The sequence below is a fragment of the Aspergillus pseudonomiae genome, assembly GCF_009193645.1.
Source record: "Aspergillus pseudonomiae strain CBS 119388 unplaced genomic scaffold BDV37scaffold_9, whole genome shotgun sequence".
Taxonomy (NCBI): Eukaryota; Fungi; Ascomycota; class Eurotiomycetes; order Eurotiales; family Aspergillaceae; genus Aspergillus; species Aspergillus pseudonomiae.
This window is the reverse complement of record NW_022476001.1, coordinates 401,074-420,041: the sequence shown is the minus strand read 5'-3', so window position 1 is coordinate 420,041 and position 18,968 is coordinate 401,074. Positions and strand designations below refer to the sequence as shown.

General features: G+C 50.1%; 8 protein-coding genes across 8 annotated transcripts; 2 read left to right on the top strand and 6 right to left on the bottom strand.

The window, feature by feature from the left end:
• Positions 1 to 62: 62 nt before the first annotated feature.
• met16 (phosphoadenylyl-sulfate reductase (thioredoxin)) lies at positions 63 to 1,711 on the bottom strand. The gene is made up of 2 exons (XM_032080221.1): positions 1,353 to 1,711; positions 63 to 1,294 (listed from the first exon to the last, which is right to left on the bottom strand). Exons 1-2 carry the CDS (start codon positions 1,531 to 1,533, stop codon positions 549 to 551), a joined length of 927 nt encoding a protein of 308 aa, XP_031945174.1. The 5' UTR covers positions 1,534 to 1,711; the 3' UTR covers positions 63 to 548.
• A 647-nt stretch (positions 1,712 to 2,358) lies between these two features.
• On the top strand, positions 2,359 to 4,475 carry BDV37DRAFT_223621 (phosphoserine phosphatase SerB). Its single transcript, XM_032080219.1, has 3 exons — positions 2,359 to 3,435; positions 3,513 to 3,770; positions 3,859 to 4,475. The coding sequence occupies exons 1-3, from the start codon at positions 2,611 to 2,613 to the stop codon at positions 4,180 to 4,182; spliced, it is 1,407 nt and encodes a 468-aa protein (XP_031945173.1). The 5' UTR covers positions 2,359 to 2,610; the 3' UTR covers positions 4,183 to 4,475.
• BDV37DRAFT_223622 (lipoate synthase) lies at positions 4,476 to 6,044 on the bottom strand. Its single transcript, XM_032080220.1, has one exon. The coding sequence runs from the start codon at positions 6,013 to 6,015 to the stop codon at positions 4,768 to 4,770; it is 1,248 nt and encodes a 415-aa protein (XP_031945172.1). The 5' UTR covers positions 6,016 to 6,044; the 3' UTR covers positions 4,476 to 4,767.
• Positions 6,045 to 6,317: 273 nt separating this feature from the next.
• On the bottom strand, positions 6,318 to 9,031 carry BDV37DRAFT_297487 (uncharacterized protein). The gene is made up of 2 exons (XM_032090338.1): positions 7,640 to 9,031; positions 6,318 to 7,589 (listed from the first exon to the last, which is right to left on the bottom strand). The coding sequence occupies exons 1-2, from the start codon at positions 8,729 to 8,731 to the stop codon at positions 6,663 to 6,665; spliced, it is 2,019 nt and encodes a 672-aa protein (XP_031945171.1). The 5' UTR covers positions 8,732 to 9,031; the 3' UTR covers positions 6,318 to 6,662.
• Positions 9,032 to 9,681: 650 nt separating this feature from the next.
• Positions 9,682 to 11,869, top strand: BDV37DRAFT_223598 (putative ribosomal assembly complex component Ipi3). The gene is made up of 2 exons (XM_032080218.1): positions 9,682 to 10,191; positions 10,276 to 11,869. Exons 1-2 carry the CDS (start codon positions 9,844 to 9,846, stop codon positions 11,671 to 11,673), a joined length of 1,746 nt encoding a protein of 581 aa, XP_031945170.1. The 5' UTR covers positions 9,682 to 9,843; the 3' UTR covers positions 11,674 to 11,869.
• Positions 11,870 to 12,418: 549 nt separating this feature from the next.
• Positions 12,419 to 15,028, bottom strand: BDV37DRAFT_268981 (putative RNA methyltransferase-domain-containing protein; the record flags this gene model as incomplete). Its single annotated transcript, XM_032084272.1, has 5 exons — positions 12,419 to 13,526; positions 13,617 to 13,765; positions 13,833 to 13,924; positions 14,001 to 14,052; positions 14,234 to 15,028. 5 exons carry the CDS (start codon positions 15,026 to 15,028, stop codon positions 12,419 to 12,421), a joined length of 2,196 nt encoding a protein of 731 aa, XP_031945169.1.
• A 445-nt stretch (positions 15,029 to 15,473) lies between these two features.
• On the bottom strand, positions 15,474 to 15,991 carry BDV37DRAFT_279633 (uncharacterized protein; the record flags this gene model as incomplete). The annotated part of the gene is made up of 3 exons (XM_032086374.1): positions 15,474 to 15,674; positions 15,796 to 15,877; positions 15,942 to 15,991. 3 exons carry the CDS (start codon positions 15,989 to 15,991, stop codon positions 15,474 to 15,476), a joined length of 333 nt encoding a protein of 110 aa, XP_031945168.1.
• A 353-nt stretch (positions 15,992 to 16,344) lies between these two features.
• Positions 16,345 to 18,471, bottom strand: BDV37DRAFT_223550 (putative siroheme synthase). The gene is made up of 2 exons (XM_032080216.1): positions 17,878 to 18,471; positions 16,345 to 17,825 (listed from the first exon to the last, which is right to left on the bottom strand). The coding sequence occupies exons 1-2, from the start codon at positions 18,200 to 18,202 to the stop codon at positions 16,474 to 16,476; spliced, it is 1,677 nt and encodes a 558-aa protein (XP_031945167.1). The 5' UTR covers positions 18,203 to 18,471; the 3' UTR covers positions 16,345 to 16,473.
• Positions 18,472 to 18,968: the final 497 nt, after the last annotated feature.

Below are 18,968 nucleotides of genomic sequence, written 5' to 3'. Positions count from 1 at the left end.
AGCTATATTTAAAAGAGAGACAATTGTATTGGCACTAAAGACGACCATTCCAGTAAATGTAATTAACATTAGGTATTAATAATTGATTGCGGGTCTAGGTGACTGTTTCAAATCTAGAAGCAATTCAGAACTATAAGAATGGTTCGTCGGGAACCAACTTTCTAGGGCTTGGGCCCCACATGACTTAAAAAACACCACAAACGATCAGAGAAAAGGAATCGAGAATCAAGACAATATCAGGGTCTTGTCATTTCTATCATGCTAATCATTATCATAGTCGGCCCCTAGGCCAGCTTTTGTAGAAAGAAAAGAAAAACAAAAAAGCCACCCGCTATGTACAAGCTCCTTTGTGGAGCGGGGCTGGCATGAGATATCTTTTGCACCATTAAATCCACCCATGACAGATAGTCTTCCAAGTCATAATAACATATGTTCAAGGCCTGTGCCTGTGTAATAATAAAGAAAATCAAGGCTGTGTCGCTAGATACTAGAACTCCCAATCCCAAACGCCATTATCAATGCAAGTCGGAGGTGACTGAAGACCATGTTCATTGAGCAGTGGTCAATTGATTCTGCAAGGCCTGAGACAGGGCCTCCTCTTGCCGCTTGCGCTCAAGGTCCATGAGGTATTGAGCATACTTGGAGCGAGGGTTGTGAATGCCACACTCGGTCTTGGCTTGGCCCTTCCAGCGACCGGATCGCTCATCTTCGTTCTCCTTGACAGGCTGGGTGGAGTGGTAGTCTCCAATGCTCTTGTAGCCACGGTCAAGCAGCTCATTGTAGGGTACATTGTTTTCTTTGATGTACTGCTTGACTTGATCGAAGGTCCAGTTGGCCAGAGGGTTGATCTTGATAAGGCCAGCCTCGTCGACCTCGATGATGTCAAGGTCACCACGCTTGCCACCCTGGCTACGGCGTCGGCCGGTAAGGACAGCATGGACGTTCAGTTCACGGTAGGCACGCTGGGCAGGTTCTACCTTGGCAACCCAGTCGTAGAGCTGGTCATCCCGTTCCCACAGATGGGCACCGTACTTCTTGGCGAACTCTTCCTCAGAGTTCAGGCCCTTGGGCTTGTAGACATGGATGTTGTTCAAGGGGTACTTCTGGCGAACCTTGTCAACCAGAGCATGGGTTTCCGAGAAGTGATGAAGAGTGTCCAGGAAGATGAGGTCGACCATCTGAGGGCGAGGGACCTCCAGCTTGGAAAGCATATCAAGAGTGACGAGTCCAGTGAGGCCAAACGCGGTGGTCTGGAAGAGGTGAGGAAGTGATGTAACACACCATCTCAAGACATCTACAGCAAGTTGTTAGTCATCTACCTAGTGGACCGAGGAGGGTCACTCTATACTAACCTTGAGGCTCGAGGAACTGCAGCTGTCTGTTGAGAAACTGCAGGTGTGGCTTCGTGAAGACAATCTCGGGGAGATAGTCGTCACTCGAGCTACCACTGACATAGCCAGAGTCCGTGGCGTTGTCCTTAGACTCGATGTCCTCAGCGTGGGAGGGGTAGGTGTCAGGCATCTTTGCAGGCATCTTCGCAACGTGACCTGGGTAGAGTTGAATCTAATGGAAGAGAAAGAGTATTGGAAGGGAAAGAGTAGAGATTCTAGCAAGTCTATATGTCTATGGATGAATGGAAGAGGATGACAAATGATCAGGTCCAATTTGCGTGAGATGATGTGGGATAGTAATCATCACAACACGGAGAGGAGAGTCCACGACCGGTCAGATATAAGAAAACAGGGGCGAGCACGACATCACCGGCAATCGGAACCTGATCTTGCTGGTGAATCCCTCATACATGCCGATGGATTCTGCCGTGCTCGATCACGACATAGTCTGTGACCGCCTGCGGTTTCGGGGGAGCATGATGAAAAATTCAATTCCCTCATGTCCTGGGGAAATCACGCAATACCTGCGTCTTGGGTCTCTGTGGGTCCCCGGAATGCTTTGGTCTCAGTACAAGACAGCGCAAGGCTGCTGATAAATCCCTTGCTCCTGTTCTCTAGAACATGGTCGAATGTCCTGAGGAGAAAACATTCATCCGGGGTAGGACACTTTAATGCAGTGGTCTGTGGAACCTCTCTGCATCTATTGTTCATGTAGTACGCAGGGTCCTCCCCTTGTTGAAGAATATGACTGGCCTGGTAGTTATTAGCATTAGAAAGAGAACGAAGGGATTAAAGTCATGCTAGTTTGTCCCACCTGTCATTATTAAGCTACTCTGGAATACAGTGCAGTGAAAGTATCCTGTACCCCACTCACTCCATTTTCATGGTGTTGCTCGATGAACCCGTTCATGTGTTGCCACTAAATTGCTGATGCTGAAGTGCCGTCAATTCTGCCTGGGCGGTGAGACCTCTTTGTCCCATATCAATCATGTGACCATCACGCGGACTTGGGTTAAGACACCCCGCCACGTGCCGCGGATCGGCCTGCAGCAAACGGGTCGATTTTACAATTCCACGGCGACGTCTTCTTTGACAGCTACTCCTTCAAGGGTACGGTCAGGCTTCCATTGATCATCTTTGCAAGGTGTTTGCAATACCATTCCCCATCCTTCTTCGGTTTTGCTTCACTCCAACATCCTCAAGTCAATCTTGCGAAGAAATGGCAGCGGACAACCCCACCGCACGTCCACAACGGCCGACACTGCAGGAATCGCTCAGGAGCAATTCCTTCCTTCATGACCATCAACAATACAAGCCCTCGGTCCCCATTAGCAGCATTGGCAATATCCTTGAGAGCTCCCTCGAGTCGGGAGTAGGATCCTTGTCCCTCAACCCAATAAGCCCAGATCCCGAAAAAGTGACCGACAGCGGCATCACTCACAGCTTGTTCAACCACCAAGTGAATCCTCTTCCCACCGGTACCCCGCAAATTGTCGCAACCATCTACTATAAATCGTCGGATCCAATTCATCCCCATCTCCATCCTGATTCGTCGTCAAACGCTGGGGCTGGCGTTAAACTTCCGTCCCCCACGGTTCCTGTGGGTTCGGCTCCGACAATTGATATTGAGAAGATTCCCCGGGAGCCTCCTGCGCCAGAACCTGAACCATTAGACCACCTTTACGGTCCATTTGTGTCGCAACTTTGCTTGACGAACTTCCTCCAAATCCTCGAATCCCTTCCGACCCCGTACCAGCGCATGAACACCTCCCACCGCTGCCTCGACCAGAATGAACACCCGCGCGTAGTAGAAGTCACTTTCTCCCCACCCCCCAACCCGGAATACCTCACATTCGCAGACCTGCGCAAACACGAGAGCATATGGCGATTCGAGCGCGAGTGGAATGTGGAGGTTGTGCTTCAGAAGGAGAGCGTCTTCCGCCGTCACAAACGGCTCGTAGTTTTCGACATGGACAGTACTTTGATCCAGAATGAAGTAATTGACGAGATTGCCAAGTTCATTGGCGTAGAGAAGGAGGTTTCGGTCAGTCTCGCTGCGGATGCTTTCTTAGCACTTTTGTTTTTATCAAATGCGCTCGTGAGTGCTAACCTGTGCCATAGGAGATCACGGAACGCGCTATGAACGGCGAGCTGGACTTCTCTGCATCGCTCAGGGAGCGTGTCAGTCTTCTCAAGGGAGTACCAGCGGATGTTTTCGAGAAGCTGAAGTCCGTCATTACCATCTCGCCTGGTGCGCGTGAATTGTGCAAGGCCTTGAAGGCTCTCGGATGTAAATTGGCAGTTTTGAGTGGTGGCTTCCAGCCTCTTGCTGAGTGGTTGGCCGGCGAGCTTGGCATCGATTATGCATTCGCTAATCACGTAAGTCCATTATATTCTTTCGAGCCTTTACCTCTTTAGAGCTCTCTTGGACTATTCGATGGTCCGGTATACTGATAAGTATGTGTAGCTCGAGGTAGACCAAGCATCTCAAACTCTGACGGGAAAACTCGTTCCCACCTACCCTATTATCGATGCCAGCCAAAAGCGCAAGCTCCTGCAGTCCATTGCGGCCGAGAACAACATCCCCATCGCCCAGACCGCTGCTGTCGGCGATGGAGCCAATGACCTTCTCATGCTCCATACTGCTGGACTCGGAGTTGCCTGGCGCGCCAAGAGCATGGTTCAACTCGAAGCCCCCACTCGTCTGAACGGGGAGACCATGGTGGACATTCTTCACCTTCTGGGTCTCAGCAAGGAGGATATCAAGGAACTGATTGCTGAAGTAGCATGAGCGTCACAGAAGCCGTAGGTGTGTTGCGAACACGACAAAAGACACGTCCTATCTCAAATGATATTTACCCAAGAAAAGCCTGCGTGGAGACTTCTCCAGGTGCAGACTTTTACTTGGATCTTGTCAGCAGGGACTTACAGAAGCACCGGTTTATCGGCGCACTTTCCTCGGTTTCTTTCTTTCCTAAGCCGATGGACTCGGCTTTGGTACACACGTATGGGCTGCCTGCGTTTTCACTTTCTGGCGGGAGTAGTCGAGAGGACAGTTGATCCTAGAGGAAATCATTTAACGTAGGCGTAGTGGTGTGAAGGACTCGGGTACATATAAGGAAGGCCACGGACATTACTGAATGAATATGCCCATTATATCGTTGATTCCATCTGAATATGAGTGCTGAACACAATGATCTCTCAGGACATGCCCGGAGGACGCTTCTATTTTACCTCCCAAATCCCAAGTAACAAATATATGCGAACGACGGCCTATGCCCGTCATTATCAATACATTTCATAAAATTGATAAAAAGCCAACCTGAACCTGCGCCGAGAGAAAGTACACAATAAGGAAAGAAGTTTATAAGTGATTTCACCGAGTAGCCTCATCGACAACAACCTTGCTATCCGTAACGGACTCGCCCGTAGTACCAGCAGCACGTCTCTTCTTCAAGACATTCTCGATGAACGCCTCACCAGCCTTGTAACTGCTGCGAACCAAAGGCCCAGAAGCACAGTAGAGGAAGCCCATATCCAGGGCGCGCTGGCGCCAGAGTTCAAACTGGTCAGGCGTAACATACTCATGCACAGGCATATGACGCTTCGTAGGGCGCATATACTGACCGAACGTAACGACATCAACACCAACAGACCGCAATTGACGGAGAGCATCCCAGAGCTGCTCCTCCGTCTCACCGAAACCGAGCATAAGGGAGGTCTTAGTGATCAGATCGGACCTGGCCTCCTTCGCAGTCTTCAAGACGCTGAGCGACTGCTGGAAAGTTGCGCGACGGTCACGGACAAATGGAGTCAGAGCCTCGACCGTCTCGACGTTGTGCGCATAGACGTCCAGCCCGGACCGGGCCACCAGCTTCACCATCTCCAGATCGCCACGGTAGTCACCCGTCAAGCACTCGACCAGCATGCTGGGCTTCTTCTGCTTAATCTTGATAACCGTCTCGGCGAAGTGGCGAGCGCCACCATCCGCCAGATCGTCCCGATCCACACTTGTCAACACCACGTATCCCAGACTCCACCTCGAGATCGCCTCGGCGGTATTCTCCGGCTCATGCGGATCGAGAGGCGGGGGGTTGCGGTTGGTTTTCACGCTGCAGAACCGACATCCACGGGTACAGGTGTCACCCATGAGCATGATAGTGGCGGTAGCGGCGGACTTGTCGCTACCGCCCCAGCAATCGGAGATGTTGGGGCACCGAGCCTCTTCGCAAACAGTGTGCAGATTCAGACCTCGTAGATCTTTCTTTAACCGCTGGTAGTTCTGGGAGTCTGGAATCGGAGTCTTGAGCCACGAAGGCAAACGGGTCATTTCCTTCTTGCGGCCGGCGGGGCCGACCATGGCGGTTTTGAGGGCATATGCTTCGGAAGGCTCAAGCGGAGCGTTGTCTTCGCCTCCGGAGACGAAATCTGCGAAGGAAGGGCCAGCATTCAGCTTATCTGTGAAGTTTGTCCGTCTCCGGGGTGCTGCCGGTGCGCCAGTGGCGGACGGCGAAGGTTCTGTTGTGGCATATGTGCGGCGGGAGACCGGGGCAATGGACCCGGTTTGAGGAATGGCCCTCGCAGAGGAATAGAGAAAACGTAGCTTGTTCGTCGATGCAGCCATGGTGATGGTATTCAACTTGCAAAGTTGCGAAAGTTGAATTCCGCGGGAAAGATGAGGGAAGCTCCGACATGATAACGAAGTCCGCTGCCCTTACTCAGCATGGTTTAACCTTATTCGGTTTAGAGCCCCTAGTGCCTAGGCGTACATATTTGCCCTAACTGATGGCATCAAACTAATATACGAAATACGAGATCTATGATTCGTGGATGAGGTTCTTATGCCAATGCAATGGTATCATTGTTCAATATATAGGCTGAGCAATACTCAATTAGTGATTATAAAATTAACCACTATGGCTGACTAGATAGACAGAGGAAATAAAGGTGGAGATGTGGTCGAAAACTTGTTCGCAAGAGAGATCGACAAAATGAAATATGTAGTAAAAGGGCAAGATGGTCAATAATACATTAGTAAAGACAAGATTGAACGAATGAGAGAAAGCGACTGAGGTCTATGCAATCTGGGATACAGAAGTAAAACAAAAAAAAGAAAGGAAAGGAAAGGAAGGGATATGAGCTGAGTAGAGAAAATTGAGAGGGGGAATATGCTTGAACCTGGGAATTGTAAGACAGCAAAAGGAAGGTACTAGTGGGGCTCGTAAGGTCAATAAATCAATTGAGCATACAGATGTTGGAAGGAAATATAGTCTAGGCTTTGGTCTCCAGGACTTGGGCTAAGACGAGCACAGCGGACTTCAACGTTCCGTCGTGCTTGCGACATATAGCAAACAGCAGATCGTCAATTATTCGGTCTAAGCTTTTGTTGAGCTCTCCACTCCGCGACCCCAAGACTCGATCTCTAATTCGCGATGGCGATGACGGGGCAAGTGGCGTAGCTAACATCGCGCTCCCTCTCTCAGGGACAGTGTCAAGGCGAGATAGGTTGGGGCGATGGCCATGAGGTGCAGTCTTTCGTTTGGATGATGCTAATGAGAGCACGTAGTTCCGCGCTATTAGAGCTGCACAGAGACCATCCAATAAATTATCTGCGGCATCTGGAAAGATTTGGCGAAACCTGCGCAAGATGTCCTTTTCGTCGCTATGACGAACGAGTATGATAACCGGGGATGTCAATCTAAGCATGCACCGTGGGTACTCCTTGATTGAATGTTCCAGCTGATCCATTGCCCACTCATGATCCCACCACTTCTTCAACTCGCCATGTTCGGCAGTATTGGACAAAGGCACAGAACGCCGAGGTTTCGGTGGCGAGTAAGCTTTGTACACTACGTCTGGCCTTGGAGGTGGTTTTGGCGATGCGACACTGCGCATTGGCTTATCACGGACAGCGGTTTCACTGATGCTTCCTACCGAGCTTACGGGTATGAAGTCATCCTCCTTGTCCGGTTTAGGGTCGCTTGGGGAATCGCAAGATGGATCAGTAGTAGCATATCCGCTGTCTGACATTTCCAATGGTGTGTCAGGGCTGAAGGCAGATATTTCTTGGTGACCCAGATCCGGCGTTGAAGGCACTGGGGGTTGAGGTGGGGTTGGGATGGAGCAGCTCATGGCGGGAGACGATTGTCGCGATATATCAACGAGCTTTGGCTTGGTTTTGCTAGCGACCGCAAACATCTAGGACAGTGTAAGTAGATATTAGGTCAACAATCTTCGAGAATTCCTACCACTGGTTCATCCGCAGGAGCCTTCATCTCGCGTTTACGTTCAGTTGGCGGAGGGCTCTGTTGGACTATCTGGATTCTTCTTCGGTTGTTTTCCTTTGATTTTTCTCCCGTAGTCTCTAATTCCAGGGGTGCCCTTTGGAGCCAGTCCTCACAGTACGAAAAGTTACTTGGGACCCAGCTTCCTTCTTCACTCGATACTGTCCCTGACCTGCTCCGCTGTGTTTCTAAGGAAGATCCGGATAACTTTCTCCTCTCGAACGCATCTACATCCGAAGAGAGAGCTGGCGAAGACATGTGTGGACAATCAGTAGATACCGGAGACCATTTTTCATTGTGGGAGCTATATTGTTTCATGAGATTGGAATGTGCCATGTGCACATTCGTCGTGTCCCCTGCTCTTTTCGGAGTCGCCTCGTTTCCATGGGTGCTATAGACCTCACTCGAAATCGTTGTTGGCGTATAAACGCTACTCTTCGGGGTTCCATGGTCAGTGTCCAAGTCTGAGTCCGGTTTGGGGGAAAAATATGCAGAAGATGGCGACGGCTGTGACTCCCTCGAGTCTGATAGAGGGGGGCTTGGAAGGAGTCCAAATGCTGCCATGTTGGTCGTCGTGATGTTCTGATCTGATCGACAAGTCCGCAGCATTGGGTTTCCAGATGGAGTTTGCGATAGCCTGGACTCTCTAGCAGCAGACTGGATGCTCTCCACCGATGGAGATGATGGTAAGCGCAGCTGGAAAGGTTGCTTCATCCTGCGCACGGACCGGAACGGCGAGGCAGGGGTGGCAGATAGGCGCTCTGTTGGTCGTTTGTGTTGCGCTGTGTACTCACTTTGCTCCGGGAGAGGAGACGTCGAAGGGATGAATGAGAGAGAACTCTGCGCTTGTTGTCTCCTCCAGGGCTGAAATGTTGGCGAATAGCGAGGGTATGCTATATCGTTTCCTTGGTCTGTGGGATATTCATCTGTTACGTAGTACGAGGGGGTGTTCCTGTTCGCGTATGTGGGAATGTTATTTGTGGAAGCAGAATATTGGTGATGATAGAATCTTGGGTTGGCATCCATATTTGCGAGAGTGCAGTCCATAGTGGACATGCCAGGCGAGGAATGTAGAGTAAATAACACAACAGGGACGAATCTTCAAAAGATGATTTGGATACCCAAAATAGAGCGAAGCAACAACAGTTTGATCCACAGAGGCGGCCAACAAGACCTTATACTAGCAAACAAAGCTGCACTCAGTCATCCCTTGTCTACCTGGCGGTCACAGAATACTAGATGTAGGGCATGCGCCTTTGGCCCCTTCCAGAGGGTCACCAAACACCCTGGAACATGAGAGAACTGTAAAGGGTCGCTATGCCTACCGTCCTTGCATTCCGGAGAGAGGTGAGATCGAACAGCCGCGATGACTATTGGCTCTAAGCCTCGATATGCGCCACCTGCAGGAGCGTCACAACGTGGAGGATCCGCTCTTCAGGACCATTGCCGTTCGTCATTACGGAATGAATTGAGACAAGCCGCCGCAGGGACACAGTGAAAGCTCTGAAAGCGACCCGCAAAAGACGCCATGAACCGATCTTCAGCAGGACTGTTGCACCGGGCAATCAAAGTCGGAGCCCCTTGAATGACCCCCTTGCTTCAATTGTTGTGAGCGCGGTGATCTGCTCCATTATTGGAGGTGGCCGCAATAACCAGCATGTGCAAAGCCTCCAATGGTCTGGAATTGCGGAGATCTGGACTGTCAATATTAAGATGCCACAAATGCCATCCGGGGGCGCGCGATGTCTACTTAAAATTTGGGCTTCTTGCTACGGGTAGCCTCAACTCCCAGTCTGTTGTCACGAGGGTCATGCTTCATGTTAGCGAAGGAATAGACTTCTTGTATCAGGGATCAAAGGAGGTCTCCTAGAAGGGAGACCAGGGATTCCAAAAGGAACCATGGTGCAATGTGATTTTCCCAACAGTCCATAAAAATCGCCGGGAAAAGTACTCCGACAGGAGAGGATAGTAACTCGATAGTCCATCTCCCTTTTGGGGCGATCAATCACCTCCGAGACAAACAGTGCAAACTTCACCTTTATCGCTGCTTTTATCGCCGATCCTAAGAGAAAAAAAAATGTAGAGCGGGAAAAAGAGCAGGAACATTGCCAGTTTCGCCACCCCTTTTGACTCGAATAATTTTTCTTTGCCCTTCGACAGCGTTCCTCATGCTATCGGAGTGCTTTATTGCGGCTACCCTGACGTCGGGCAAAGCCCCGGCGTCAGCGAGTCTCCGCGATGTAGGGATCTGCGTTCATGAGTTTCAACCGTCACCCAACCTCCGCTCCACCTTCAAGAAGAGCTCGACTCCGGCCAATTGCCTGGCTGTGAGCCCGTCACATGTGTACGCAGCTCAGGCGGAGAAAGCCATTGTCCACGTGTACAGCAGGGAGAAAGGGAATCAAGAGGCCGTTATTCCCTTCCCGGAGCGCATTCGCAGCATTGCGATTGCGGGGAGCAAGAATGGCGACGTCTTGGTCTTGGGTACCGAAGGGGGCCGTCTGATCTTATGGGAAGTGAGTTTAACTTAAATCTACTGCGTCACTATGCGGGGGAAGAAGCGATTGGTCGAACAAATCTAACATGAGCTCTATTAATAGACTTGCACTGGACGTCAAGTCGCGACTACAGCATCCCATCTGAGCCCAGTGACCACCCTAGTCGTTGACCCCAGTGACAATTTCATTCTATCCGGCTCCTCCGATGCCAGTATCCATGTCTGGTCTTTAGTCGACATCCTTTCTTTCACAAAGCTCCCATCCGGCCGGGATCGGCAACCACCAAACTCCCCCATCCGTACATTCTCGAACCACCGCGCTGCTATCACGTCACTTGCCGTGGGACACAGCTCCGGGAGATACAACGTCGCCGTTTCGACAGCGCAGGATAACACAGCCATCGCTTGGGACTATCGCACCGGACGCGTCCTGCGGACGTTCCTCTTGCCTTCCAGCGCAGTCTCCCTAGCTCTTGATCCAGTTGACCGCGCATTCTACGTCGGCTATGAAGATGGCAGCATCCAATCAGTGGACTTATACAAATCCCAATCCTTCCAACATCCTCTCCACGACCCATCGTTACAGTCTACCCCCGCCCAACCCTCCGCGGAAGAGAAATGGTCCCCGCCGTCCGCCGACTGCGGCGCCGCGCAGTCGCTCTCACTCTCCTACGATGGAATGACCCTGTTATCGGGCCACCAGAACGGAAAAGTACTCTCATGGAATGTCGGCAGAAAGAAATACGCCACGACCGTAGCAGACTACACACATCCCGTGACGAACCTTCATATGCTCCCATTGGCTGGCCTCCCCAACCCCGGCCAGGATCTGAAAAGGGTAGCACACACAATCGTGAAACCCCGATACGACAGTAGCCTGTCGGAATCATCTCAAGCTGCAGGCGCCGTACCTGCCGACTACACCTTCAGCACCCACCTCCTCAACTCAACATCATTCAAGCCCGCCACAGCAAGGAACCTCGATGGCTCCGAGCGAACAAACCAGTTCACAGAAGCTTTCACTCAAGCTGTCTTCCCCGACTCAATGATCGAAGAAGGTCTCGCTGAGCTAGCTGCCTTTAACCAACCGGGAGGCAGCACCGCCCAAGGCTCGCCCATGATGACACAAGCCACAAATTATGAGGACCTCGCAGCAAAGGACTCACAGATAGCAAACCTAGAAAGCGAACTTGCAGCCCTCAAAAAGAAAACAACAGCCAATGAGGCCGCCCGTCAACTCACTACAGACGAGGTAACAAAGCTTCGCTCCGACCTCGCCAATCTAAACGACTACATCAACGAACTCCACCAGAAACAAGACCAAGCACAGAGAGAAAAGGTCATCCGACAAGCCCGGAAAGAAGAACGCGAGACCCGTAAACGGGAGGCTTGGTTTGCGGCTGAGAAGAAGGGAAAGAAAGGCGACGCCATCGTCCGAAGGATGGAAGCCGAGGAAGCTATGCAGACCAGTGACTCGGATGATCAGAGCAGTGATGAGTGATTGTTTTTACTCTTTACTGCTATCTGTCGTTTTACAATCTTCTTCCTGTCATAATTCTTTTCCATAAACTGTGCACGGCCCTGTCATGTCTAATTTATCTTGATTTACGAAGGCGCTTGGTTCAAAAGTTAAGGTTCAACTTCATAGATGGTGAGAGGCTCGTTAGGTTATACTTTGTTTGTACGCATTGTATATAGGAATGACTGACGCCACAGTTGCTATACCGTGGCGCTTATTCTACCTTCTATTGTTTCCTCGCAATGAAGTGACTAATAAATGGACAACCCAACAACGGAATGCTTTGAAATGAAATGTGGTGCCTTTAATTTCCACCATACGCTACACTAAATCAACCAATTTCCCAGACGCCCATTCCAGAAGCATCGCCAAAGATAAAGGAATAAACTGCGACGCGACAGAATTCCAGATGATGTCGGATCATCATTCCACGAATGAAGGAGAAGGACAAAATACCAATACATACTAGATAAGTCAATTAATACGCTGGAGCAGTGCAAATTCTTTGCGTGACAGGAGTGACAAGTCGCATTCTTGAGCGTTTGATCGTCGGTCAATGACATGATGGCATATTTGGTGACGGCAAGTAATAAAAAGATAACGATTACCACTGTTGGCCAAGACAGTCTTGCACATCCGCTCCGGACGGCACCATAGCAGAGCAAACAAATATATCAAGGAAGAGAGGATGCAGCATAAACATCACCTGGAAAGTGCCAATACAACTCTACTCGTAGCTCGTCGAAGAACGAAAGCTGCTCGATCTATACAATGGTCTCGGCCGATGGGTACCTTCCACTAAGCCCCGGAGACTCGTCAGGCCCAGCCAAACGGCCTCCTCGGTGCGGATGGTTCTGCTCCCTTGGCCAGGAAGAAGGTTGACCCAGTAGTCGAAAAGCTTCCCAGCTTCGGTCGGGCGAATTTCCATGTCGCATAGTTGAGGGTCATTGTGAATTGCCGCTTCGATCCCTGCTACACCACCGAACACAACAAGGAGGTGCTTGTAGTCCGGGGGGATTTTCCGCCGGTCATAATTATCATGCTCTTGTCGTTCTTCCTCTAGAACCGAATAGACTGGGGCGCCTCGCTCGGAAGTTCCAAAGGAGAGGTCGTAACCACCGTCGAATGGGCATTCGGTGAATACAGACGACAAAGATCGGCAGCGACGCACATAGTAGCCCCAATAGTACCCAGCTTCAGAGCGAGGAGTAGAAGGATGTACGGGCTGCGCATAGTGCTCGGGACCCTGCTCGGAGAACCGGACGGTTACACGGGCATATTCAGGCAGCTGGATGTCCGGGAGGACGACCTTTTTAGGAAGACCGGTATCGACCACGGTAGCACTACAATTAGTAGGGCTACTGGATGAATGACGACGGTTATGGTGATAGTTGCTCATCTGTGTGCTATGCCTCCTCTGCCCCTCACCATCGGAACTCGATATCACAATTCCTTCACGGTAGTCACACCATTCGTTGGCACGAAGATGGTGTGGCATATCGAGACTGGGCAGTAAGCCAGCTCCGCGAAGATTCGGGTGCATCGGAAAGAGATGTTTACGAAGATATGGTGGGGTCTCGAGGTATGAAAGTACATGCGCCAGGAAATGCGATGGGTCCGAGTATCCGGTATACCGTTTAGCGGAGGAGTCATTGCCGTTGAGCTCGTCACTCGTTTTGTCTATAGGGGACTCGTAATAATCTCCCTGGCCGTGGTACTCATCGCGCGGACTATTCTCATCGTCATCGAACACCACTACCTCATCAACACAAAAGACAGCGAGAGCACGTGCGATGATACCAGCCAAAATAGTCTTTTGCTCCACAGAATGAGAACTTTTAAGAGCCTCGTTAGTATCACTTTTCTATTGTGTCGTCCCAGTGAAACAGAAACGAAACTAGTCATGCGACACGGTCTTTACATACTTGGCCACAATGCTGCCTGGGATAGCGACAGTCAATGTATGCGATCGGCCACCAGTTGGGGTAAAAACAGCGGTAGGCTTCGAGGTAAAAATATTACTTGAATGGCCATTATAATCGGTTTGGTCGTGATAATGAGAGGTCTTGCGTTTCTGTTAAGACCAATTGAGTCAGTACTTGGCTGTAAGGGATGTGGAGAAGTCGGAAGTATATATATACCTTGGGAACGCCGGGACGTCGCATCTTGGGCCGCGGGTGAGGGGATGAAGGGGGTCTTGGAGCAGAGAACGAGGGGAGCATGGGATAAGAATCTGTGTTTTGTATTGGATCGCAAATATTTCGCACAAAATCCCTTTGACTAATCGACAGGTTTGTTATTATGGACACCGAGATGATTTGACCGATGAGGATGGTTGCTGATGACGTCGGTCTCCACCGCCTTATGGAACCTTTGGCGCCTGCCGCACTTTAATTTGTCTACACTTTCACCATCCAGAAAGGGAGGTCGACAGGTTCAGGTACCACTACCAATCAGTTTCCGATTCACTTTGGATCATCAGGAACATGCCAGATTTGGTGACAGGCCACTATCATAATGCCTGCGCATCACCCTAATATACACCCTGCTGCGCTCCTTGCTCACCAACTGCCTCTCCTTTCAATTCCTGCATGATTTTCACCCCGGAACTAGTGCCAATCCGCTCAGCTCCTGTTTTCAGCATACGAATACAGTCCTCCGCTGATCGCACTCCTCCGCTAGCCTTAACCTTGCATCCATTGCCTACCGAACCCGCAGTGGCTCGCATGAGGGCCACGTTGTCAATGTTGGCACCAGGTCCATTGAATCCCGTGCTGGTCTTGATAAAATCAGCACCAGCCACATCCGCAATGACAGACCCCGCAATAATCTCCTCGCGTGTGAGCTGCGAAGTCTCCAGGATGACCTTCAGTCTAATCGGCGACGGGGCTGCCTTTCGCACACCCAGTATATCTGTGTAGACATCCGTATACTTTCCTTCCTTCAGCAGAGGATACTTGAGAACCATATCCAGCTCGGCGGCTCCCTGCTCAACTGCATCCCGGGCTTCCTGCTCTTTCTCTGAGGTTTCATACATGCCCTCATGGAATCCCACAACGCAAGCCACCTTCACATCGGAACTTCCCTTGAGTTCCTGTACCGCGCGACGGACATGGTTCAGGCGGACGCAGACAGTCGCAAACTGGTACTGAAGCGCTTCGGCGCACAGTTGGTCGATCTGCTGTTCTGTCGCAGCCAACGCCAACTGGGTGTGATCGATCGTACGATTAACTTCAGATGGTAATGGTGTCTGGTATTCCGGGAAATTCTCCGGAAGTGAGGCTTTGATAGTAGAAATCAGAGCAGCCCACTCTCCGTCGTCCTTTGGGATAGACATCTTGCTGTAAGGGAAACTGTCACAGGTTAGGTAGATGTGTGCTGTCAAATGCTATCACGAGCTCAACCAACTCTAAGACTTAGACTCTATTTCAGACGTTTAAGTAGTTTAAGAGCACGTTTGGATTTGTCGTGAATTTCTGGGGATAGCGAATTTCTCTCTCGTAAATGCGGAGAAATATCGTCACGTGATGATATCTCAATGAGCATCACATGGAGAACAGTTACAACTTACCGCATCTTATGCCCACGAAGGCCATTAGAAAAGGGTTGTTTCTGGATTTCGATCGGGAATACTACCAATATAAGGTGCTCGTCCTATCGATAATAAAGTAAAAGATATAGAAACCGGTATCATAATAATCCAACCCAACACCACGACTCATTGTGCCATGCGCAACACTCTTGAATTAACCTTCAAAACACCAAAATTCCACTAATTGAACTCAGCGGCAACTTTTGCACTCTGGCCCCCGAATATCGTCCACACGCCCAATCTTCCTAGGTCCAAATCCACCGGGTCCGCCACCGCCGCCGCCTCCGGAACCGGATCCACCACTGCCTCCCCAGCGAGCTCTAGTATTCGGGTGATTTTGGGAACGGTTGATATTGAATCGCGAGTTCTGCGCAGCCGTGTATGGGTCAAACTGTGGTCCGTGTCAGTATGATATGGACAAGTATGATGGTGGTAAGGTAAGACAGGGCCGCTGGACAGCGCGGGGAATTATGGGATATTTTGGTGGCAGAAGAATATAATCCATGACGTACCGAGAAAAGGCTCACGAAATAGAGGCCCAGGAAGAGATAAATGTTTTCGATAAAGCGGTTGATGCGAACCCAGAGGGGCGGGCTGAGATAAGGCACAGTCCGTCAGTGAGTTGTCCATCAAAAGCGTTAGGTGGCTCTTTCTTTACCTTCCAAGAACCTGTCCATTGGACAGATAGGTTTGAGGTTTCGACGACATGATACAGTAGTGACCAGACGGTGTTGGTTCTGTTAATGACGGTAAAAGCGCGGTGGTAAGTGGCATTCATGAGATGGGGATTGGCGTGCTTTATCTTAGCGCCGGAACTCGTGATTCGAGTTCCACTTTAAGGCAGCAGTTTCCATATCGGGTAAATTGACTAGTGACTGGAGTGTCCCGTCAAAGCCAGGCAGAGACAACAGTCCTACCTAGACATATTAAACTCAGTATCTGGCATTTATGTTTCCTGCGAACATACTACTACGCAGACTGAGAAGTTATCTGGATACCTAGTGATATTTTACCGTTAGTTATTTGAACTTAAGGAGAAATGAAATATATACATAGGGAAATTATCGATAATAACCAGCAACGTTCCTCGTGAAATCTAGTACATATGGGTATCTCTATATACAACTCCAGAGCTCCAGTGCCTCCGCAACATCATCAGCCATAAAACGTCATTAGAAACGTAGCCTTTTTTAATCATGTTTCTGGTCGTTCTCCGGGACTATTTCATTCCGTAGGTCGTCCAAACCACGGAACCCTTCTTCAACAGTCCACTTCTCGTCCTTGTGAGGATGTAAAATGTGGCAGCTGGCCCCAACAACTAATAATCCAGGTGGCCGTGATCCCTCGGCTTCAAATGCGAGGCACACATTTTCGAGAGTAGAACGGATCACTCGCTGATCAGCGCAGGAAGCCCGCTCAATAATCGCACACGGAGTATCCTTTGGCCAAGGGGTTCGTGGGCGCGAACCTTCCTGGGGTAGCGTAGTCAACGACTCCACTAGCGCCGATAGTCGGTGTAATGCCATCAAAAAGACGACTGTTTGAGTGGGAACGTAGGTAGGAGGCTCGGGAGCTGCACCCTTTCTTCCCGTACCAGTGCAAATCAGGACCTGGTCGGACACGCCCCGATGAGTTGCAGGTATCTCTGCGAACAAAGAAGCGCTCAGAGCGCTAGTAATTCCGGGCAAGACAATTGGAGTATACCCTTCACCTCGGAAGAATTCAAACTCCTCGCCTCCTCTTCCGTACAAATAAGGGTCTCCCTGCTTTAGCCGAAGGACATACCGTCCCCGACGCAGTGAATCCAGCCCCATTTGCAAGAATTCCTCTTGTGCCTGATCCGCGTTCCCAGGGAACTTCCGCGCAATATGAACTTCTGTTCTCCGCGGAATTAATTTCAGGACAGGTTCTGGAACCAGTTTATCTGCGAGGATAATGTCTGCATTCTGAATCGCATTGTAGGTTGCTCGCGTGAGCATGTCTGGGTGTCCAGGGCCCGAACCCGCCAAAACAATTTTCCCTTTCTTTTGTAGGTGGCCCACCCCATTGGTGCTATCCAGGTTATTTTTACCAGACGAGTATGCTTGAAGAATGGCATCGATGTCAGCATCACTGATAGCAGCGAGCTTTTGAAGAGGCCAGTATTCGCATATCTGGGAGAGCCAGCGGATCCGCCGTGTCTTTGCCGCAGAGACGTCATCCTCTGTCACTAACTTGTTGAACGTATGGCTTTGACCGGTGAAATCATCCTCATCTCCTTCGAGGGATGCAGTGCACAGACCTGCTGCATGGTCCTCCGCCCAGAGGCGCCTTCTTACGGCCCCCAATCTGTCTATTGCAGCTCCAAGATTGGAGGGGAGGGAAGAAGATATTTCTCTTCTTAAACGAGATGCAAGCTTGCAACCACGCCCTGAGGTCGTAATCCCAATATGAAGAGGGCCATCTGAGTACGTAGAAAGTAAACTAAAAGTACATAGCTCTGGGGCATCAGAAACATTGACAGGAATTCTAAGCCGCCGACAAAGCTTCGAGATATGTGTACCTATCAATTAATTAGACCGTATTCCTCGGTAGCTTGTAAGATCAGCACATACTCAACGGGTGACTTCCACCAAGGGTGATAAAAACCGTGTCAACGACATGGTCGACCTCTTCCCTGCCCAGAGTCTTCAGATCATCATCTTGGAATTCTCTGCGTACCCATTGTACGGAACCATTCTCAATGTGCTCGGACAAGCTGAAATGCAGGTCTCCAGTGTCTGGCGCAATGATGACCGGCTTTGCGCCGGCTTCTATGGATTTCGCACAACGGGCTGCAGCAAGAGGATTTCCACCGACAATCAAATGGACTTGAGATTCAGCATAGACCGCCGTCAGCAACGGTGCTGGAGATCCGTTATCGCACGATGCGTCTTTCATTGTGCCAAGTTGCCACCGCAGGTGAACCCCGCTGTTCCGAATGGCCTTTCTTAATATACTAACGAGATGATTGTGAAGATGTGGGAGGGCAGAATCAGCGGAAGTTGAGTGATTTTTATTCCTTTACCCCACAATCACCGAAATGGTAGAGGGGTCCCCAGTCAATATGATTGCTTGCGGGCACAAATGTCCGCGGAAATAGGCTCAACGCAACCGAATGAGAGGCGAATTGAAGATAAGGATTGAGTTTCTCCTGACAATCAAAGTTGCGCAGTCTGATAAGCCTATCTAGGCGATTGATAAAGCAAATCCCATGCAACCAAGGTATTTATCAGTCATCTGAAATTGTGACTCTTGCTTTTATATACATTTCTCTGTAGTTCCCAATGCGGTTAAAGCGATATTGCGTGATCGTGCATTTCGTTGCTTATCTAAGCCCCGCACATGGTCATCGTGAATCAGCCTGAAGCTCATTAGCCGCATCGCAATGAGGATGTTTACTCAGTTTGACTGCCTCCTTTTGCGATGTTTCTCACCGATCAAGCTCGTGTGGTCGCTGCAAGACAACCGAAAATGCAGCATGGTGGTTCTCTGACGATCAGCATATTAGAACACTGGAAGGATCCAACAGGAAATCCTCGAACTTCAATCAAGATAAGACTGGGATTGACATAGAACACCCATGATGCCCATCTGGGGAGGAAAATGCAAATAGAAAGTAAACACGGAAGGCCAGGAACTTGACGAAGCCTCCTTTGTACTTCCC